The sequence below is a fragment of the Hemiscyllium ocellatum genome, chromosome 12 (genome assembly GCF_020745735.1).
Source record: "Hemiscyllium ocellatum isolate sHemOce1 chromosome 12, sHemOce1.pat.X.cur, whole genome shotgun sequence".
Classification (NCBI taxonomy): Eukaryota; Metazoa; Chordata; class Chondrichthyes; order Orectolobiformes; family Hemiscylliidae; genus Hemiscyllium; species Hemiscyllium ocellatum.
Window position 1 is genome coordinate 66,422,905 of NC_083412.1, and position 24,741 is coordinate 66,447,645.

Genomic DNA, 24,741 nt, shown 5'->3' on the forward strand with positions numbered 1-24,741 from the left:
TCCTTTGCAGCGAATAAAAAAATTAAAAACCACCCACACTCGTGCTGATGGTTCATATTTATATTTATATTGTAACTTTCACACATTTGTGCATGTATGTGCAAGATTTTTTTTTAAATTCTGTGTACTAACAGTAAGGCTGTTTTATGAAGTAGTCCAGTCATCTTTATCTAACATTATTGATTATATTTAACTGATAAATACACCAAAAAGGTAGGAGATCTGTATGCAGATGTGAAATGTTTTGGGATGTACTGAGATATGAAAAGCACTATTTAAATTTGCTAGTTATTTCTCTGAACCAACTAGTCCTACACAATAATATGTTTTTTTTCAGCAATAATCAATTCCTTAGAATTCATGAAACTGCTCATCGGTTTATGGTCAGATACAGTTTCTTGAATGTTTACAACATTGATGATCTTAAAACAAATATTGCAAATAATTACATGCCATACCATTTTTAAAAAATCATCAATGACGTTTTATGGTTTAGATAAGAATACAATTAATGTTGTTTGACCTACTTCCACTGCACTATGTAGCACAGAAAGTTATTTTTCAAAGAAATGAGGGACAATTTTCTGACGAGCTTTTAGCTCTCAGAAGATCCAGGCCATTCTCTTAAACTGCAGTTCATCAATCACATTACAGTTATTGATGCACAAAACATAGATTAGGGGGTATAAATTTATTCAGCTTAAATTGAACTCAATTTTCCAGCCTCAAAAACAGGACTTTGCATATAATCAGTATGATGCTATAACTGAAAAAGTTGACATAAACAGACAAACATTGAAATCCTTAAGTTCCTCTATCTCTCCATATATTCAGATTCACAGAACATCCGTGAGGTTATCAGAAATTATGGATTTAGATTATGGATGACAGAAGAAATTAGATCATTATTATCCTATCTTCATAAAAGGTTGTGCTTGCATTTATCCAAAGTCAGCATCTTAATCCCTTTGACAAAATGCTTTTGAAATTAATATTTTGCTAAGATTATGTTTATTATAATACATAATACAAATTGTGAGCACAAGACCAAATTTCTCCCATTTTACAATCCAGGGAGTGCTTGAGATATTTGTTTCTGGAAGTGGTCCAAAAGGAGGTATTCTTTACTCACATTTTTTAATGATCAAACATTCTTCATCTATAAGCAAAGTTAAAGTTACAAAGATTTTAAGAACATTTATTTTGGTCCTTGATAATTAAAGTAATTAATTTATCTTTTCTTACCGCATGAGTATATTAATCTGTTCAAATAAATTAAGTGTTAAATTAAGTGTAAGAATAAAGCAGTCCAAATAAATCCAGCTGGCATTTGGTATTTAAGTGACTAAGTATATGGAAAAATTTATTGAACACACATATTTCAGGCATCCAACTTCACAATCTATTTCTGGGATGAGCTTATAAGCATTTTTAGCAAAAAAAACCTGGTTTTGCATCTATTATGGGCTTTTCATAAGGTCTGACAAGGTGAAGAGGAGTGAAAAGGCTCCCTTCTTTTCAATCTCCTTGATTGGTCGCAACAAAGGTTTAACTCGTTTTTTTAGCATTTAGCTGTACCATTCACCAGTTAAAATGTAGCCAATAAACATACTAAATACTGGAAAAACTCAGTTAGACCTATTAAGCATATTGTCTTCAAGCAATCTCATGCATACAGCGGTACAAAGTTAAAAAATGATAGTGCTCAGAATTAAAGGAAGTTTAAAATATATATGGTTCAGTATCTGTTGGATGTCGACAAAGTATAAATTGTTCACCTACCACAACTGGTTTCAGGGACCATTAACAGCAGATCATACCGCAAATCTTGGTTTCCCGATGTTTCTTTTCAGTTAGTGTTGTCACTAGATTTTCTGCTTGGGAGGAAGAAAGAGCTTTTTACAGTTCCGCAGTCAAAAATGCAACACATTTACTTTTTTTCTAATTCTAATAATCCCCTACAATATGGAAGCAGGCCCTTCAGCCCTACAAGTCTACACCAACCCTCTGAAGAGTAACCCACCCAGACCTATTCCCCTACCCTATATTTACTCCTGACTAATACACTATGGGTAATTTAGCATGGCCAATTCACCTGACCAGCATATTTGTAGATTGTGGGTGGAAACCAGAGCACCCAGAGGAAACCCACGCAGACCTGGGGAGAATGTGCAAACTCCACACAGACAGTTGCCCAAGGCAGGAATCGAACCCAGGTCGCTGGCCCTCTGAGGCAGCAGTGCTAGCCACTGTACCACCCTGTTGTTTCTCTAAAAGATACTGCTTGAAGTACAATATGGTTGTATAGTATTAATGGACTCTTACAAGTACTTTCTGCAAATCATGTTTCATTCCTCACATGTGAAGATGGTGCAAACCTGATAGGAGATGAGGACTTTCTCGGTACTTCTGAAAACCAACGTTTTCCAGGGTTTGGGGTGAGGGTGGAGTGCATTGACTACCTAGAGAAATTTGTTCATTTCCACTCAGACTGCTTCTTAATTTTTTGGTTTCGTGAAATGTGGCTGTGGGAGATTTGTTATAACCAAAGCAACCATCTTTTCACATAATAAAAGTCTGGAATCCATTTTAAATCTCATATTAGTATCTGCTTGCTAAGTTTGTACGTTCCCAGGCTCAGTAAAGTGGCTGACCTTGCAGCTGTACTAACACTGATAGTGAGTTCTTTCCCAGCATGGTAAAAACAATGACTGCAGATGCTGGAAACCATGGTGAAGATGAGACCCACGCCCTCCACCTCCTCCAAGATTTCCGTTTCCCCGGCCCCCAACGCCTCATCTTCACCATGGATATCCAGCCCTTCTACACCTCCATCCACCATGACCAGGACCTCCAGGACCTCCGTTTCTTCCTTTTCCAATGTCTTTAGATTAGATTACTTACAGTGTGGAAACAGGCCCTTCGGCCCAACAAGTCCATACCGACCCGCCGAAGCGCAACCCACCCATACCTCTACATTTACCCCTTACCTAACACTACGGGCAATTTAGCATGGCCAATTCACCTGACCTGCACATCTTTGGACTGTGTGAGGAAACTGGAGCACCCGGAGGAAACCCACACAGACACGGGGAGAACGTGCAAACTCCACGCACAGTCAGGAATTGAACCTGGGTCTCAGGCACTGTCCCCAACAGTACCCTTCCACCGACACTCTCATTCGTTTGGCTGAACTGGTCCTCACCCTTAACAATTTTCCTTTGAATCCTCCCACTTCCTCCAGACCAAAGCGGTAGCCATGGGCACCCATATGGGCCCCAGCTATGCCTGTCTCTTTGTTGGCTACGTAGAACATTACACCTGCATCACTCCCAACCTCTTCCTCCGCTACATTGATGACTGCATTGGCGCCACCTCGTGCTCTTATGAGGAGGTTGAACATCAACTTCACCAACACATTCCACCCTGACCTAAAATTTACCTGGACCATCTCTAACACCTCCCTCCCCTTCCTGGACCTCTCCATCTCCATTAATGATGACTGACTTGACACCGACATTTTTTACAAACCCACCGACTCCCACAGCTACCTGAATTACACCTCTTCCCACCCTACCTCTTGCAGAAATGCCATCCCGTATTCTCAATTCCTCCGCCTCCACCGTAACTGCTCCCAGGAGGACCAGTTCCATCACAGAACACACCAGATGGCCTCCTTCTTTGGAGACTGCAATTTCCCTTCCCATATGGTTAAAGATGCCCTCCAACGCATCTTGTCCACATCCCGCACCTCCGCCCTCAGACTCCACCCCTCCAAATCGTAACAAGGACAGAACACCTCTGGTGCTCACCTTCCACCCTATCAATCTTCGCATAAACCAAATCATCCGCTGACATTTCCACCACCTCCAAATGGACCCCACCACCAGGGATATATTTCCCTCCCCACTCCTTTTCGCCTTCCGCAAAGACCGTTCACTCTGTGACTACCTAGTCAGGTCCACGCCTCCCTACAACCCACCCTCACATCCTGGCACCTTCCCCTGCCACCGCAGGAATTGCAAAACCTGCGCCCACACCTCCTCCCTCACCTCCATCCAAGATCCAAAGGAGTCTTCCACATCCATCAAAGTTTTACCTGCGCATCTACCAATATCATTTATTGTATCCGCTGCTCCCGATGCAGTCTCCACTACATTGGGGAGACTGGACACCCCCTAGCCGAGCACTTTAGGGAACATCTCTGGGACACCCGCACCAATCAACCACACCACCCTGTGGCCCAACATTTCAACTCCCCCTCCCATATGAATCAGAAGGGTTTGGAGGGATAATGGCAGATGCTGGCAGGTGGGACTAGATTGGGTTGGGATAACTGGACAGCATGGACGGATTGGACTGAAGGGTCTGTTTTCATGCTGTACATCTCTATGGCTCTATGGCACTCTGCCGAGGACATAGAGTTCCAACAGTTCCAAACTTCCAGCTAAGCACTGTTCCCATGACTTGTCCTACCTGCCTATTTTCTTTTCCACCTATCCGCTCCACCCTCCTCCCTGACCAATCACCTTCATCCCCTCCCCCCACTCATCTATTGTACTCTATGCTACTTTCTCCCCATCCCCACCCTCCTCTCATTTATCTCTCCACCCTTCAGGCACTCTGCCTGTATTTCTAATGAAGGGCTTTTGCCCGAAACCTCAATTTTACTGCTCCTCGGATGCTGCCTGAACTGCCGTGCTCTTCCAGCACCATTAATCCAGAATCTTTCCCAGCATGGACATGTTCTTCTATTACAAGAATCTATTGTAATACTAACACTTAGCAGCTACTAACTAGCACTGTCCAGACACTATGTGACTGAGGCTAGTGATCGGGCAAAGTGCCTACTTACTCATTGTACTACAATTAACAGTTTCCTAATTGTTAAATGATTGTAACCTATAATATAATCACATAACTCTTTATATCTCATTGGAGTGACTTGTGACCATTCGGTCAACTTGTCTCTCCCTGTGAGCTCACAAGTAAAGTCAATAACTCAAGGTTTGTGTGGCACAATTCATTTTTCTTCTAAATTGCACCACTATGAGTGAGTTCCCACTCCACAATTTATTTATTCCCCAACAGTGGCCAACTTATACGTCTTGTCTGTGGCCATTTTAATTAAGTGATTTGCTCCCTATTTAAAACCATTTTAGTTCATGAAAGTCCCAGGTATTAAACCAAATCATGGATTTCAAAGACAATAGTCTATATTTATTTCGTTGTGACATTTCGTTTCCGCAGACAAAATGGACACTGCACAATAGTTGTCCCTCTGATTTACAGTTCCATTTCAAGGTCAGAATGAGATCAGTACGCAGACATTCCATATTCACTCTCTTTGTTTAAACTTGGGTTAAAAACCCAATTTAGGAGTGTCAAACAGATTTGGCACTCAGTCTGTGCTACCTGTCTGAATCTTATGCGTTCACTATTTTGTTCTAAATTTTATGTAAAAGCAAAATACTGAAGATGCTAGAAATCTGCAATAAAAACAAAACACAGGAGACATTCAGCAGGCCGTGCAGCATCTGTGGAGAATGAAATTCTTTGGAATTTCTTTAGAATGCTCCTCAGACAGCTAAGATCCACACAAGCACTCTATCACTTCTCTCTTTCTCTCTATCAACATCACCTCACTTTATCTCAAAGCTGTTCCTGGTACACAGTTCCATTTCATTTTTTGTCTCATTGGAAGTCCGAGCAAGAAACACTTCCATTTTCTTTAATCTACAATATGTGTTTGATTCAGCCGTTCTTCCACATTCCATTTCAGGTGGTATGTAGGTCTGGACTTGTATTCTGCATGTCATTTGCTTTGAACTTTACATCAAACCAATTCAGCTATTTGAGTTTTGAAACTTGGCTTGTTCCTTTGATCTCACAATGGGTAACTCTGGTTTGAATGCACTGGCATGCTCTTTGTCATCTCCACCAGTAGTGTCTGTTGTGGAGGATGTTCCCTTTGGTTTTCTCCCTGAACCTGTTCATATTCTCTGGAAGATTACTGCCATCAGGTGGATATTCAGCTTCTGCTTTAGACCCAACGTGGATCTTCCACTAAATGAGGCATCACTTTCACTTTTTCCTGGCCTGTTTGAGAATTTCTCTGATCTTCCTTTATAGGTACAATGGACTATTCAATTAAGCAGATGTCTGGTTTTGTCCTTTCATCTTCCCTTTTGTTTAGTTATTCTATCTTGCTACCTTGCATTGCGATGGACCTACCTCCAGCCCTTTCTAACTTCTTCAAAACATATTTTCTTACCTATCTTGGTATCATTCGTGAATTTAGCTACTGTGCCTTTGCTCCACTCATCCAAGCCATTTATGTAATTGTAAAAGGTTGAGATCTCAGAACAATCTCAGGTGGGTCTCCACTCATTACATCCTGCTAATCAAACAACGACACATTTATGCACGCTCTTTTGCTTTTTGTCAGTCAGCCAATATTCTGTTCATGCTAATATGCACTACGAGCTTTTACTTTCAGCAAAATCCTTCTATTGGTACCATGTCCAAGTGCAGTATTTCGACACATTTCCTTTTATACAGCACATATTACTCCTGCAAAGACATCTAATAAATCGGTTACCTTGAGGTTTTCTAAGTACCAAATTGTAATTTCTTTAATTAGATTCCAATGTTTTCACTATGACAGACATCAAGATAAATGGTTTTAATTTCCTGTTTTCTGCCTATCCCTTTTCAGATAGAGGGGTTATATTTTCTATATTCCAGCCTAATGAATTTTTTTCTTGAATGTAGTAATTCTTAGGAAAAAAGATCAACCTCAAGACATTTATGTTTATATTAGTTACCCTTCTTATGACCTCAGAATTAAGTCCACCTTTATTCAGAACTTGTGATTCTGCACCACCGATTTGTTTCGTACCACTTCCCTAGTAATTGTAATTTCACTATGCTCCTCTCTTTTTTCTACCTTCTCTATGGTTATTACTGGAATGCACTTTGTACCCTCTATAGAGAACACAGCAGCAAAATATTTGTTCGTTTCAAATATCATTTCCTTATTATCTGCTATTACTCTTTATTACCACTGTCTGAGGACCCACATTCAGATTATTTAGTCTTTTCCTTTTATGTACCAGTAAGCACTCTTGCTATCTGTTCTTACATTTCTAACTAACTCTAGTTTGTTTATCATGATTGACATTTAAGTCATTCTCTACTGTTTTGTACATTCTGTCTAATCATATGTTATTCCACTCATCTTTCAACGGCTATATGTTTTTTCCTTAAGTTTAAATACTTTCCTTAACTTCTTTATATAACCACAGATGCTGCATCCTCTGTACATAATTTTCTTTAAGGTAAGAATATATTTATTCTGATTATACAGAATGCAAAAACATTTTACCTGCAGCTATTCTAATAATCCTACTAATTTGCTTTCGTTGTTTCTTGGGTGTTATCTTTATCTTTCCTTTCAATTTTAAGAGAATGATGTCCCTCCCAAAAAGGTGTTGTTTAAAAGCCAAAGCGGTTTTTAACTTTGGGAGTAAATTGGAGTTAATTTATTCCTAAAACAACAGATTTCCTGAAACTCATAATACATTAAGCTGATCCAGTTTCAAATTTACTTTCAACTGCAAAAGTGCTTTTAGCAATTGCAACATTTTTGAGGCAACCACATTGAGCAATCTTGAATTTAAACCTGCGTGACTGAGACTGCAGGTGGTCCATTATTGTTAATTGAATATTTCTATAAATTGAATTTGTAAACAGACAAGTATCTTCTACATGTTGCGTTTAATAAAGCAAACTGTCTAATTATATGTATTTGTGCCCTGGTAGGTGATTTTTTTTCTCTATTTCAATATCATTAGGATTTAGTACTTGAATCGCACACCAGTAAAATTGGTTGTTCAGCTTAAATTCAAAATTAAAAGAAACACCATTAGGAACTTGGGTTAGTGGTGCTGGAAGAGCACAGCAGTTCAGGCAGCATCCAAGGAGCAGTAAAATCGACGTTTCGGGCAAAAGCCCTTCACCATTAAGAACTTGTCATTTTAGAATTCTTTCCGTTGAATTCTGAATGAACAGAGAATTGCATAGCAGGAGCTGCTCACAATTTATTGATATAACCAAAATTCAATGATGAAAAGGTATATAATATTTATAATTGGCAATTGTAATTTGTTCACTTTCCATAATTTCCTGGCAATACTCAGTAATCAGGAAATTACATTGTAAATAGAAACACCTAGCGTGGGTCATCTAACTTATCATCAAATTCCCCAACTTCTTCCTAACCCTCACTCTGTTTTCTTCCCCAAATTGAGACATAAAAGTTTATGGGTGGATTTGCCAGGCGGATGCCCAAAATAATGTTTCCCCTTAAGGGAGAGAAAAGGGGACAGGGTTTAAAAAATAAAGGATCTTCCATTTTTAACAGTGATAAGGAAGTGTTTTTCTCCAAGGGTTGTGCTTTTTTAACACTCCTTCAGAAAGTAGTAGAGAAAGTCATTCAATATCCTCAAGTTGGAAGTAAATAGAACTTCCATTTAGAAAGGAGTCAAAATTTACTTGGATATGCAGGAATACGGGATTGAGATCATAATCAGATCAGCCATGATCTTATTTAACTAGTGTAGCTGACTCAAAGAGCTCAATGTCTCCTGTTCTTAATTTGATTTTACTGAATAAGTCAAAGCTCATTTTTAGAGGAATTTTTTGAGGCTTCGAAGCTTGTCTTATATGCTATAGAAATTGATGTGAAAGGGGTTACACAGGCTTTCCAGTAGCATTTACGGCAATTTGCTTCCTTTACCCTAGCTGTTAACATTATAAACTTCAACAATCAGTTCACCAAATTGGGTCTAAATCATTCTTTCTGAATATTGAAAAACTACTGTAATAAAAACAATGAATGTAATAAATTAATTTTGCAGCTTAACTTTAATTAGCAATAGAAATACTTAGACATATATTTGTACAATTTAACCAGTTTGGTGCAATTTAAAATTAGGACTCCTAAGATACTGAAACAACAGACTGTTTTCAAGTTTGCTTATATTTAAACATAGTTGGATAATCAGAGGTCAAACCACATGTGCTATATGTTGTTGAGCATTTCAGATAACTATCACCGGTAAGAACCCATGTTGACTACTGGTATTTATTGGTGCACTTTCCGCTATTGCACCACTCCTCTATGCCGACAAACCACTCTATAAAATGGTTGTGCAAGCAAGGGGTGAGGAGGAATCATTGTTGTGGACGTGTTTGTTATAACAAGCAACTTTCTTCAGATAACAGCAGTGTAGCATGTCTCATTTGAACATTTAGGCTCAAATGTGTACATTGTAGCAGCAGGACTCATGATGCTGGTTTTACTCTTGCAATGCCGGAATCAAGACTACCCTTTTGTTTCAAGCTGCAGTTCTGTTTCATGTACAGACTAACCCTAATAGTACTTTCATTTTATTTCAGGTTTATAACATTTATGATTGTGCTTTTTACCCCAGACAATTTGTATTATTACAACATAGGTGATAGTTGTTGGTCTGTACATAAAATATTGCTTGTATTTTTAAATGTAAGTGTAAACTGTTGGTTACAAACTAATGTCAGATTACATAATTTTTGAATATTTATACAAGGGAACTAGGTGGCACAGCGCACTGTCCTTTAACTTATAAGACATTTACTAAGTGACAGATCAGATTGATGGCCTACAAGATTCTTTTGTTAACGTGCTGGACAATTATGATGCAAAATTAAATGGAGCAGTTTTAACTGAAATCCTAGTAGTTTTTGGGCTACAGCAGCAAGCCATTCTTTAAAAATTTAAAATCCAAGCTTAACTCAGGAGAGTTGGATGTTAGCAATCAATAAATGCTGGAGATCACAGCGGGTCAGACAGCATTCATGGACAGAAAGCAAGCTCATATTTTGAGTCTAGATGACTCTTCAACAGAGCTGGATGATGCTTTGATGAAATGTCAGCTAGACTCTTCCAGCATCTGAGGGAATTTGCTCTTACCTGATTTGGGTGTTAGAACTCTCCATCAGCTCGAGCAAGTTATCTAATACAATTCTTTGTTACTCGTGTCATTGTGTGTGGACCGCATATCTATAATGCCATTCATACACTATACTGTATCTAATCATTGAAAATACTTAGCACGTTCAGGACCATCTGGGATATCTGACGCAGGCATTATATTGAAACTGCAGTCACACATGAGGTCAATTGCTGCAAGTCAGAAACTGTCAGTTTCAGTTGCAATGTTGAACAAATTGCCAGTGGAAGCAAGTTGGTACCCCTATTTTCTGACAGGATCCAGGGGGTCCTGTGGACATAGTGGTAGTGAGGATGGCCATCCTCTTTCCTCTGGGTCATCAGAGGAGACCACAACCCCAGACCCTACCAGCCTGGTCGGAAGTTGCCATTCAGGATAGTGTAGTGTCCACGATTGAGAGGAATGCCCAGCATTGCTGAAAAAAGGTTAATGACCTAGTGTGCTCCAGAAGGGTAAGTGATACCATCTTCTCTCTGCTACCTTATAATCACTCCAACTCCTTTATTGCACCCACCTCCTAAAAAGGCTCACAACTGCTTGTAATATCTGGCCTCAATTGCTGTTGTGCACCTGAACCCCCAGACTACTCATCCTCCATGGAGTCTGCACATCCTTTTCATGTCACCTTACAACCTTTTCTCCACCTGCACCAATATTTATAGCTGTGCCAAACACCACCATCTCACTCAATTCCTCTTTGTCTCACGTTAGCAGAAAACATTCCACATAACTGAAAAGGCCAAGATTGGTAGTCGATGCCCAACCTTAGTCCCCTCACACCCTACAAGGAGAGAATCCTTACCCTAGGAGGGGAGGGGACCTTGACTGTCATATAGTGATACAGAGACCTTCACATTCTGAAAACCAAATATAATGTTCATCGTCACATGCTGTGCTGCTCTCCCATTACCAACAGTATGAATGTATTTTTACATGCCAAAACTTCAACCATATCTCATGACTCATTTTCACTTTATTCTCCTGTAGGCACCAGAGGCATCTAGATTACATTAGATTCCCTACAGCGTGGAAACAGGCCCTTCGGCCCAACCAGTCCACACCAACTCTCCGAAGAGTAACCCACCCAGACCCCTTTGCCTCTGACTAATGCACCTAACACTATGGGCAATTTACCAATGCCAATTCACCTGACCTGCACATCTTTGTACTGTGGGAGGAAACTGGAGCACCCTGAGAAACCCACGCAGACACGGGAAGAATGTGCAAACTCCACACAGACAGTCGCCCAAGACTGGAATTGAACCTGGGACCCTGGTGCTGTAAGGCACATGGTCTTTTTCAAGAAAAGACTAGCCCTCGGTGCTTTATCACCTCCTCCACTGCTGAGGAACAAGGTACAGACACCTCAGATGAAGCACTTACAACTCTTTTCTCCACCAGCACAGACATTGACACTTCCTTGATATGTGAGCTAGATTAGAGCCCAGAGCAAATTCTGATGAGTATATTACTGCCATTTTGACACAGTTGTCTGAGAAAGAAATTTCCCAGGTTGCTAGCACTTAGAGAGCTTTCAGAAATCAAGCACTTACTTAGCCCTAGGTAGGGAATGGTGTCAGCATTACTAATTTTATTCAAATACACACTAAGAAACAGGAGCAGCAGGCAAGTTTGTCAGAGGCACTTGGGAAACTGACTCAAAAGTTGGAGAAGTGCACCAACAGTATCTGTACTGTGTTCCCTGTGGCATGCTGACATCTGATTGCCCCTGTGGACCGGTCGATGGCTGCTATGAAGGCCCAGGTCTGTACACTCAGTGTCTGTCAAATATACGCACAGACCTGCACTCCATTCCTCGAGTCATAGGTGCTCAGCATTGATGGCAAGTTGACAGGCAGATGAGGGACCTTTATTTCATTACAGGTGCCTTTCCTCACTACTAGGCACCCAGTATGAGGAGGAACACATAAGGCAACCCAGAAGTCACCACTCAGTACACTCCAGAAGTGCAGAACCTCCACCTCCACCCTGCCTGCAATCTGGAACCCTTTGGGAGTTCCAACTGAGGACGGTGAACCTGCATCTGGCCAGGGTCCTCTAGCCACAATGGCCCCAGAGGCAACAGTCCAAAGCACCAAGACCAACAAACCAACAGGACAGCTGCCAACCCAGGACTGCATCTAGGTGTGGTAGAAGGCAATAGAAAATGACAGCCATCTGAGGGAATGTAACTGGCGTGGGTGACACTTCAATGTAAATGCATGATCACATTTATAGAGACATGTTGACTTTCCATCAGCAGCAGGGTGATTAACTATCATCAAAGATTTAACTTCAAGGATGGAAATCGAGAGGCTAGTCATGCTTAGTGCCACATGATGTGCTAACCCTGTTTGAACAATAGCCAGCCTTTTCACAGCAGCCATACTAGCATGTAACTTTGTCAGATTGAATAAAGGAGCATCAGATGTTGTGAAGGCTTCCATTAATTTTTAACCTTAAATTTTATTAAACAACTACAAAAACATTAAAAAAAATCAAAGGGCCAAGCTACAGTTGCATTTGGGATTACACAGGGAGTGCTGGCTTATGGAGCATCAAAACACTCGCAGACACATGGGTTCAGGTCCCCTATATTACACAGAAGTCCTGTCTGGGTTGCTTCTGCCAACACCACTGTGCTCTGGGATGCTGAACGTGCTGTTTCTTCGAAATAACATTCTCAGTGTCTTACTGTACCATGCTATGGCTCTCAGGAGTCCTCATCATCCGTCACATAGCCTTCATGCATCTACCACTTTAAGAGAATTAAACAGTGCCTCAACAAACCCCCATAAATGACCAGAATGGAAGCTTGATGTGAGGGAGCTACCATATGGTCCTCCTTTACCCAAGTGGAATATGGTATTGTATTGCACATATACTAGATGTCTTGACATGGTGTTTTGACTGCTACATCTAAACAAAGTACAATGCCACTGCCTTTCTCTCACCTGCATGACATTCTATTAAAGATGAGTTTCTGTGGCTCTTTGGCATCTTTGACACATCACAAGGGCACTTACATCTAGAATTCTGCAATAGGAGCTGCTTCACATCCCCTGGAGGTTGCTGCTAGTCCTGGCCTCCCAAATGCATTTATTTCTCATCCTATCATGTGAAACAGCTACAGAGACAACCACACTTCTGTGTCTGGATTCATTCTGCATAGTTCCAATGAGTCTATATGGCCAATATCAGAAACAAAGCTGCTTCTCTGTAATGTGATAATTCAAGGGTTGCAGCACACATAAATAACATTTATAAGCTACCTCAAAATATTGTGAAATAGAAGTCTCCAACAAGGAGGGCAAAAGGATGCCTCTGCATGCACCTTGCATATTGCTGACCTGATCCAGACATATGCTGCTCAAGCCTTTTATCTGTACTAGGAGATAGTATGTGTGATAGCAATAATGCGAACATTTCACTTGACAACAAACTTCAGATTACACAAGAAAGGCAGCAATTAATATAGGATAATTGTGTGGATCTTTAAGAGTCTAAAATATGAATCTTAGAATCCTTGTAGTGTGGAAACAGGCCACTTGGCCCAACAAGTCCACACCAACCCTCCGAACTGCATCCCATGCAGACCCATCCCCTTATTCCCTTATTCCATTCTGTAACCCTACCATTTCCCCATGGTTAATGCACCTAACTTACACATCCTTGAATACTATGGATAATTTAGCACAGCCACTCCCCCTAACATACACATCTTTGGACCGAAGAGGGGGGGCAAAAACAGATATCCAGCAGAAACCCAAGCAGACACTGGGAGAATGTGCAAACTCCATCCAGGAGTCTCTCCAAGCTGAAATCAGACCCAGGTCCCTGGCTGTGTGAGGCATTAGTGCTAACCATTGAGCCACCATGCTGCCCTGAAGTGAACAACTTGTGTAGACTATGAAACTGGAAGGTGACTTCAGCTTTTGCAGTTAAAGTGAATCGTTACAACTTGCCTTGATTCTTCCTCCCGACGTGGCTTACCTCACACGTTCCCAAATGTTACTTCATCTGCCATTTCTTTGCCCAATCTCCAAGCTTGTCAAAGTTCTTCTGCAATCTCTCCACTTACTCATACTACCTGTCCTTCCACCTATCTTTGTATCATCAGCAAACTAAGCAACAATGGTCTCAGTTCCATTGTCCTTTTTGTTAACATATAATATAAATAGTTGTGGTCCCAACATGGACCCCTATGGAACTCCACTAGCCACCCCGAAAAAGATGCCTTTATCTGCACTCTGCTTTCTGCTAGTCAGCCAATCCTCTATCTGTTTAGGTACGTTGTCCATAATACCATGGGTTCGTATATTTAACAGCCTCCTGTGTGGCACCTTGTCAAAGGCCTTCTAAAAATTCAAAAAGATCACATCCATTTGATCTCCTTAGTTTAACTTTCTTGTCACCTCCTCAAAGAATTCTAACAGATTTGTCAACCATGATCTCTCTTGATGAAACCATACTGACTCAACCTTATTTTACCAAGTACCCTACAATCTCATCCTTAATAATGGACTCTAAGATCCTATCAAGCATCAAAGTCAGGCTAAACAGTTCTTAGTTTCCTGTCTTCTGCCTCACTCCCTTCTTAAATAGGGTGTCATATTAACCATTTTCCAGTCCTCTGGGACCATCGTAGCTCTAGTAATTCCTGTAAGAAATCTGGCCTCAGCATGGACCCAGTGAGGCATCCTCCTGGCCCAGTGTGGCAATCACCAGGCCTGGTGTGATAGTCCCCTGGCTCAGCATGGCAATCTCTCTGCCTAGCATGATGGTTGCTTGACAAAATGTGGTATTCCCTTGGCTGAGAAGAAATTGAGGACTACAGATGCTGGAGATCAGAGTTGAGAGTGTGATGCTGGGAAAGCACAGGTCAGGCAGCATTCAAAGAGCAGGAGAATCAACATTTTGGGCATAAGTACTTAATCAGGAATCCCCAGCAGGTCATTCCTGATGACCATCTGCCACCACTCAGCCCATTGGCCCATCTGGTCCAGATCCTGTTGTAATCTGAGGTAACTCTCTTCGCTGTCCACTACACCTCTAATTTTGGTGTCATCTGCAAACTTACTAACTGTACCTCTTATGCTCACATCCAAATCATTTATGTAAATGACAAAATGTAGAGGGCCCAGCACCGATCCTTGTGGCACTCCACTGGTCACAGGTCTTCAGTCTGAAAAACAATCCTCCACCACCACCCTCTGTCTTCTACCTTTGAGTCTGTTCTGTATCCAAATGGCTAGTTCTCCCTTTCTTCCATGAGATCTAACCTTGCCAATCAGTCTCCCATGGGGAAACTTGTTGAATGCCTTACTGAAGTCCGTATAGATCACATCTACTGCTCTGCCCTCATCAATCTTCTTTGTTACTTGTTACTTCTTCAAAAAACTCAATCAAGTTTGTGAGACATGATTTCCCACACACAAAGCCATGTTGACTATCTCAAATCAGTCCTTGCCTTTCCAAATACATATACATCCTGTCGCTCAGGATTCCCTCCAACAACTTGCCCACCACCAAAGTCAGGCTTACCGGTCTATAGTTCCCTGGCTTGTCTTTACCGCCCTTCTTAAACAGTGGCACCACGTTTGCCAACCTCCAGTCTTCCGGCACCTCACCTGTGACTATCAGTGATACAAATACCTCAGCAAGAGGCCCAGCAATCCCTTCTCTAACTTCCCACAGATTTCTCGGGTACACCTGATCAGGCCCTGGGGATTTATCCACCTTTAACCGTTTCAAGACTTTCAGCACTTCCTCCTCTGTAATCTGGACATTTTTCAAGATGTCACCATCTATTTCCCTACAGTCTATATCTTCCATATCTTTTTCCACAGTAAATACTGTCACAAAATATTCATTTAGTATCTCCCCCATTTTCTGTGGCTCCACACAAAGACCGCCTTGCTGATCTTTGAGGGGTGAAAATGTATTGCTGGAAAAGTGCAGCAGGTCAGGCAGCATCCTGATGAAGGGCTTGTGCCCGAAACGTCGAATTTCCTGTTCCTTGGATGTTGCCTGACCTGCTGCGCTTTTCCAGCAATACATTTTCAGCTCTGATACTCCAGCATCTGCAGACCTCACTTTCTCCTCGATGATCTTTGAGGGGCCCTATTCTCTCCCTATTTACCCTTTTGTCTTTAATATATTTGTAAAAACCCTTTGGATTCTCCTTAATTCTATTTGTCAACGATATCTCATGTCCCCTTTTTGCCCTCTTAAGTATACTCCTACTTCCTTTATACTCTCCTAAGGATTCACTTGATCTATCCTGTCAATACCTGACATATGCTTCCTTCTTTTTCTTAACCAAACCCTCAGTTTCTTTAGTCATCTAGCATTCCCTACATCTACCTGCCTTTCCTTTCACCCTGACAGGAATATACTTTCTTTGGATTCTTTTTATCTCATTTCTGAAGGCTTCCCATTTTCCAGCCATCCCTTTACCTGTGAACATCTACCTCCAATCAGCTTTTAAAAGTTCTTGCCTAATACTGTCAAAATTGGCCTTTCTCCAATTTAGAACTTCAACTTTTAGATTTGGTCTATCCTTTTCCATCATGATTTTAAAACAAATAGAATTATGGTCGCTGGCCCCAAAGTGCTCCCCCATTGACACCTCAGTCACCTGCCCTGCCTTATTTCCCAAGAGTTGGTCAAGTTTTGCACCTTCTCTAGTAGGTACATCCACTTAAGAAATTCCTCTCCATCTAAACCTTTAACACTATGGCAGTCCCAGTCGATATTTGGAAAGTTAAAATCCCCAACCATAACTACCCTATTATTCTTACAGATAGCTGAGATCTCCTTACAAGTTTGTTTTTCAATTTTCCTCTGACTATTGGGGGGTCTATAATACAATCCCAATAAGGTGATCATCCCTTTCTTATTTCTCAGTTCCACCCAAATAACTTCCCTGGATGTATTTCCAGGAATATTCTCCCTCAGCATAGCTGTAATGCTATCTCTTATCAAAAATGCCACAACCCTTCCTCTCTTGCCTCCCTTTCTATCCCTCCTGTAGAATTTGTATCCAGGAACATTAAGCTGCCAGTCCTGTCCATCCCTGAGCCATGTTTCTGGAATTGCTATGATATCCCAGTCCCACGTTCCTAACCATGCCCTGAGTTCATCTGCCTTCCCTGTTAGGCCCCTTGCATTGAAATAAATTGCAGTTTAATTTATTAGTCCTACCTTGTCCCTGCCTGCCCTGACTGTTTGATTCACTTCTGTCCTCAACTGTACCAGTATCAGATTGATCTCCTTCCTTATTATCTCCCTGGGTCCCACCACCAACCCCCACCGCGCTCCCCACCACCCCGCCCCTTACTAGTTTAAATCCTCCCAAGCAGTTCTGGCAAATTTCCCTGCCAGTATATTAGTCCCCTTACAATTTAGGTACAATCCATCCTTCTTGTACAGGTCACCTTTACCCCAAAAGAGATTCCAATGATCCAAAAAAGTGAATCCTTCTCCCATACACCAACTCCTCAGCCATGTATTCATCTACTCTATCCTCCTATTCCTGCCCTCACTAGCTCGTAGCACTGGGAGTAATCCAGATATTACTACCCTTAAGGATGTCCTTTTTAAATTTCTGCCTAACTCTCTGTAATCTCCCTTCAGAATCTTAACCTTTTCCCTTCCTCTTGCTGGCCCCTCTCCCCCGTGAGAACATTCTGCACCCTCTCTGAGACATCCTTGATCCTGGCACCTTATCCTCATATTTCATCCTATTGATATTTTCTCTGCTGGTTTTTAAAGGCTTCTCAATCCCTTGGCTTTCCACTAATCTTCACTACATTGTACCTTTTTCTTTTGCTTTTATGCTGTCCCTGATTTGCCTTGTCAGCCATGGTTCCCTCCTCCTTCTCTTAATATGTTTCTTCTTCCTTGGGCTGCCAGAATTACCCCCAGAAACTCCTGCTTTTGCTGCTCTGCTGTCTTCCCTGCTAAGCTCTCCTTTCGGTCAAACCTGGACCAGCCCCTCCCTCATGTCTTTGTAGTTACCTTGACTCAATTGGAATACTGTTACATCTGGTTCCAGGCATGTGAGAGGTACTGCAAGGCTGTAAGTTCTGAATGAAGTGACAAAGTACCAAAAAGTAAAGTAAGGTAAGGCAAGGCAAAACACAGCAAGGCGAAGATGCAAGAGCATCCAAGTAGGACAAAGTGAATGAGCACTGAAAGCACCAGCTAGGTGCCCTGAGATGCACTCGGTTATAATCGTTGAAATAAGTGCCTGTTCCTTTGCACAAAGTGGCAGGAGCATTGCCACAAAGGATGTCAGTGTGCTCCAAAGTGCAGTGCTGAAGTGGATAATTGTATTCTGAGTGATTCAGAGATGTGCCATGATGATCTGGTGAAGCGTGTCTGACACCAACTTCCATGGATGAAATATGCAGGCAGTTGCTTCTCATGGAACATATCCTAAGATGCTGGTCAAGGAGGAGATTCAGAGGAGCAATGATCTGGAGCTGTCAAGTTTTCATTCTGAGCATCGTACTGTCTTATAGTTTCTCGTTGTTGCATGGCAGAATAGCAAACTGCATATAAATGACATGAGATTAGGTACTAATGAGACGTAAATACATCTCAATAAGCCCTCACTGTAGTGGTTCTGTTCGCCGAGCTGGAAGTTTTTGTTGCAAACGTTTCGTCCCCTGGCTAGGAGACATCATCAGTGCTCTGGAGCCTCCTGCGAAGCGCTTCTTTGATGTTTCTTCTGGTATTTATCGTGGTCTGTCCTTGCCGCTTCCGGGTGTCAGTTTCAGCTGTCCACTGTAGTATATTGGGTCCAGGTCGATGTGTCTGTTGATGGAGTTTGTGGATGAATGCCATGCCTCTAGGAATTCCCTGGCTGTTCTCTGTCTGGCTTGCCCTATGATAGTACTGTCGAATTCATGTTGCTTGTTGTCTGAGTGTGTGGCTACTAGGGATAGCTGGTCGTGTCGTTTCGTGGCTAGTTGGTGTTCATGTATGCGGATTGTTAGCTGTCTTCCTGTTTGTCCTATATAGTGTTTTGTGCAGTCCTTGCATGGTATTTTATAAACTACATTAGTTTTGCTCATGTTGGGTATTGGCTCCATTGTTCTGGTAAGTTGTTGTCTGAGCGTGGATGTTGGTTTGTGTGCCGTTATGAGTCCTAGGGGTCGCAGTAGTCTGGCTGTCAGTTTTGAAACGCTCCTGATGTATGGTAGTGTGGCTAGTCCTTTTGGTTGTGGCATGTCCTTGGTCCGTGGTCTATCTCTTAGGCATCTGTTGATAAAGTTGCGCGGGTATCCGTTTTTGGCGAATACCTTGTATAGGTGTTCCTCTTCCTCTTTTCGCAGTTCTGGTGTACTGCAGTGTGTTGTAGCTCTTTTGAATAGTGTCCTGATGCAGCTTCGTTTGTGTGTGTTGGGGTGGTTACTTTCATAGTTTAGGACTTGGTCTGTGTGTGTTGTTCTCCTGTGTACCCTTGTGGTGAATTCTCCGTTCGGTGTTCTCTGTACTATCACGTCTAGGAATGGGAGTTGGCTATCCTTTTCTACTTCTCTCGTGAATCGGATTCCTGTGAGTGTGGCGTTGAGGATCATCGCAGGAGGCTCCAGAGCACTGATGATGTCTCCTAGCCAGGGGACGAAACGTTTGCAACAAAAACCTCCAGCTCGGCGAACAGAACCACTACAACAAGCACCCGAGCTACAAATCTTCGCACAAACTTTGAAGCCCTCACTGTTGGCTAGCAAGATTCTCATCTTGCTTTTCCAATGCTGGGTGCAAAATTGGACTGTATCTTCTTGACATCAAGAATCTCATTTTTCTGATCTTGCTGTATTAACCCAATTGGCTTGTCATTATCCATGACATTCCGGGGTTTGGGCGAATTCAGCCTAACTTGTTTTCAATCACATCCCTCTCCTGAGCAAACATTCACTAAAAAAAAGTTAAGCTTACAATTGCAATATATGGAATCTTTTAAAGATTTTCATGATATGAAAGATGTATGTGTGAGAAGTTTCCTAACAGTGAAAGAGGCACAAAAACATTAGGGAACTTGTAAAGGAAACCTTATGAATTATTCCAATATGAAATCCTGTTAGTTGTAGATCCTTGACTTTGAATAACACAAGGGAGGCACAGTAGTAGTTTGGCGCACCGATCTTTACACCGCTGAAGCTAGACACCAACTCGCGGACCCCTCTTCCTACTGTCCCCTTGACCATGACCCCACCTCCCACCACCAAACCATCATCTTCCAGACCATCCATAACCTCATCACCTCAGAGGATCTCCCATCCACCGCCTCCAACCTCATAGTCCCACAACCCCATACCGTCTGTTTCTACCTCCTGCCCAAAATCCACAAACCTGACTGCCCCGGCCGACCCATTGTCTCAGCCTGCTCCTGCCCCACTAAACTCATCTCCGCATACTTCAACACTGTCCTGTCCCCCTTAGTCCAAGAACTCCCCACCTATGTTCAGGACACCACCCACGCCCTCCACCTCCTCCATGATTTTTGCTTCCCTGGCCCCTAACGCCTTATCTTCACGATGGACATCCAGTCCCTAGACACTTCCATCCCCCATCACGAAGGCCTCCAAGCCCTCCGCTTCTTCCTTTCCCGCCAACCCAACCAGTACCCTTCCACTGACACCATCCTTCGACTAACTGAACTGGTCCTCACTCTTAACAACTTCTCCTTCCAATCCTCCCACTTCCTCATAACCAAAGGAGTAGCCATGGGCACCCGCATGGGCCCCAGTTATGCCTGCCTCTTCGTCAGCTATGTGGAACAGTCCATCTTCCGCAGCTACACTGGCACCAACCCCAACCTTTTCCTCCGCAACATCGATGATTGTATTGGCGCTACCTCGTGCTCCCATGAGGAGGTTGAATAGTTCATCCATTTTACTAACACCTTCCATCCCAACCTCAAATTTACCTGGACCGTCTCAGACTCCACCCTCCCCTTCCTAGACCTCTCCATTTCTATCTCGGGTAACCGACTCAACACAGACATTTACTACAAACCAATCGACTCCCACAGCTACCTAGATTGCACCTCCTCCCACCCTGCCCCCTGTAAAAATGCCATCCCATATTCCCAATTCCTTCGCCTCTGCCGCAATGGCTCCCAGGAGGACTAATTTCACCACCGAACAACCCAAATGGCCTCCTTCTTCAATGACCGCAATTTCCCCTGCGAGGTGGTCGACGATGCTCTCCACCGCATCACTTCCACTTCCCGCACCTCCGCCCTTGAACCCCACCCTTCCAATCGCCACCAGGACAGAACCCCACTGGTCCTCACCTACCGCCTCACCAACCTCCGGATACATTGTATCATCCTCTGTCATTTCCGCCACCTCCAGACAGACCCCACCACCAGGGATATATTTTCCTCCCCACCCCTATCAGATTCTGGAGAGACCAACCCAACCTCCACTCCTGGCACCTTCCCCTGCAACCGCAAGAAGGGCAAAGCTTGCGCCCACACCTCCGCCTTCACCTCCCTCCAAGGCCCCAATGGATCCTTCCATATCCGTCGCAAATTCACCTTCACCTCCACACACATCATTTACTGTATCCGCTGCACCCGATGTGGTCTCCTCTACATTGGGGAGACAGGTCACCTACTTGCGGAACGTTTCAGGGAACACCTCTGGGACACCCGCACCACCCAACCCAACCGCCCCGTGGCTGAACACTTTAACTCCCCCTCCCACTCCGCCAAGGACATGCAGGTCCTTGGCCTCCTCCATCGCCAGACCCTGACCACATGACGCCTAGAGGAAGAGTGCCTCATCTTCCGCCTAGGAACCCTCTAACCACACGGGATGAATATAGATTTCTCCAGCTTCCTCATTCCCCTCCTCCCACCTTATCTCAGTCCCAACCCCTGGATTCAGCACCCCCTCTTGACCTGCAATTTTCTTCTCGACCTCTCCGCCCCCACACCCTCTCCGGCCTATCACCTCACCTCCTTCCACCTATCATATTCCCAGCGCCCCTTCCCCAAATTCCCTCCCCCCTAGCTTTTATCTCAGCCCGCTTGGGACACCAGCTTCATTCCTGAAGAAGGGCTTATGCCCGAAACGTCGATTCTCCTGCTCGTCAGATGCTGCCTGACCTGCTGTGTTTTTCCAGCCCCATATTTTTCAACTTTGAATAACACTCTGACAAGTAGACTGTTGATTGATCATGAATGGGTTATGCTACTTTTTAACAAGATGCATTGTATTTTCATTGTACAGACTGGATATGGAGTTAAAGAAAAGTTCTTCAAAACACTGTCTGATTTAATTGCCTACTATAAAAAACCTGGCAAAGGTCTAGTGATTCAGTTAAGTTGCCCTCTGGAAAAAAACAAAACTAAACAGGAAGATGAAGAGAATGAATATGAAGGTAAGTGGGGTGTTTTTTTTAATTTTTGTGCTTTTTAACAGTTTTTGTAGAAGCAATTAATTTGATGGCGAAAATAAGTGAATAAATCAGAAATAGTTTAGAGTTAATTCAAATCCATTACCACTGATGCAAATAGAATGTAAACTTGTGCTGCCTAATAATTTAAATGACTATGGGAGTGTCGACTGAAGTGTGGCTGCACATCCTAGTAAGGGATCTAGGTTTATTTGTAGTTAGCCTGCACTGCATAATACCAAACTGTACCTCTTAAAAGGGAATCTTGGTTGCAGCAGTGCTGGAAGTCATTGGAAGGCATTCTGACCAGGAAGAATGCAGAGTAAAAAAACAACAGGGCAAAAAAGTATGTTTTAAGGATCGCTGGTGCATCAATAGAGGCGTTAGTGCAGGAGGTGAATAGCAGGAAAAGATTCCATCTGTAAGGTATCAGAAAGCCCTCCAAACAGATACTGTGAGGCAATCGGAGAAGAAAACCTCTGTTTCAAAGTCAGCATTGTAGCTCCCGAGTCAGCAATATAGCCCCAAGGTCTGGATCTAGAGCAGTAAGAAATATAGTAATCTTTTGTGAGTAGTCAGGGAATGCATTTTCAACTATATCTTTACTTGCCAAACCACTTGATTGACATGCTCACAACCACCTCACTCATCTACCCAGAATTTCAATCAACTACAACCTAAATTACATTCACAGTTTCACCACATCTTCAACACTCAAGCTGCAAGCCTTGCAACATTTCACAGATGCTCACATACTCAGTTATGACAAGTACATTGCACTTCACACACTGATATAGTGACTTCTCTCAGGACATTTTGGTAGCAGCTCTGAATCAACAGATAACAGGTAGACTGCAAGTCCTTATCCCAAAGGTGAAGATGGTCCTGGCCATCATGGAAAGTGACATAGGCTAGTAGCAGGGCTGAAAAGATTGATGTTGATGGGATGTTTCAACTCAAACCTTCTGATTTACAAATTGGTGATGGTCCAAGCAAAGACAACCCCTCTCCCCCTACCCTCCACCATAAGCTTCCCGTCATACCTTTCTTCCTTTAGATTTCCAACAATTATCATCTGGTGATGTGAGGATCAAGGGATCTCACACTCAGAATACCAGCTTGGATATAAGCATTGTACAGCAGTTTAAAAAATCTGGCTCCAAGCTGCCACAAGGCTAAGGGCAGAGTTTGGAGTCCACATGGAAATGGCAGCCAACTTCATGATAACAGTTATGGAACTGATCATGATACAGCATCTGCAGGCCAGTATCTCAGCTTGTACTGCAGTAAAAGCAGAAGCTGCACAACATTCTGTCATGCAACTAAAGCTCAGACTGAGATCACTCCCCTTCCCCCACCTCACCCCAGCTTCAACCTTCCAGCTCAGTACCACCCTCATGACTTGTCCTACCTGCCTATCTTCCTTTCCACCTATCCACTTCACCCTCCTTTCTGACCTATCACCTCCATCCCCACCCCCATTCACCTATTGTACTCTATGCTACTTTCTCCCCATCCCCACCCCCTCTCATTTATCTCTCCACTCTGCAGGTACCCTGCCTCTATTCCTGATGAAGGGCTTTTGCCCAAAACGTCGATTTTCCTACTCCTCGGATGCTGCCTGACCTGCTGTACTTTTCCAGCACCACTCTAATCTAGACTTTGGTTTCTAGAATCTGCAGCCCTTGTATTTCCCTATCATGAGATATATGCTTGTTGCCATCCAAGTTTGGGTCATGCAAGATCATGGACTGCTGAAATCACAGCTACTGATAACAGTACTCAAAGGAGCAAAATCGAATTGTCTTATAGCAACTCAGCAACCTATCCTCAAATAAATTACAAGGATTGCTGAGACCTCATAGGGTTTTTAGTGGCTTTACAGTGCCTGAGCTACTGCCCTTTCTGAGGAAAATGACACTTATCATTTCACATCTTGCCAAGAGCTTTACAATACACTTTGCTCTTGTCTGTCTACTAGAAAGCGCAGACTGCTGCCAGCTTATGTCAAAATACTGCAGTTTGAAGCTGGTTTTCTAATGACAGAACAGTGGAAGGCCATTTGTTGTCTCTCCCACTGAAAGGCAGCAGCCTTAGTTCTAATGATACATTAAGCCAATAACCATCTACCTGCTTAGATGAACGTAAAGGACTCCCCCATCAACTGCTTGCTGTACAAAGTGATTAACAAGGACTTTGCCACATAGTGATTGGGTTGTGCAGGATACAGCAGACCAGAATGAATAGTATCGCATGCCTGGCAATT

At 42.8% G+C, this 24,741-nt stretch overlaps 1 protein-coding gene across 3 annotated transcripts in view; it reads left to right on the top strand.

Moving 5' to 3' along the window:
• The window catches only part of LOC132821099 (SH2 domain-containing protein 1B-like), a 94,410-nt gene that overhangs the window by 62,983 nt on the left and 6,686 nt on the right, over window positions 1–24,741 (top strand). For all 3 annotated transcript variants that reach the window (XM_060833628.1, XM_060833627.1, XM_060833626.1), the window contains one exon: window positions 22,310–22,460. In XM_060833628.1, the coding sequence (XP_060689611.1) occupies window positions 22,310–22,460 (151 nt within the window). The remainder of the gene's footprint in view (window positions 1–22,309; window positions 22,461–24,741) is intronic.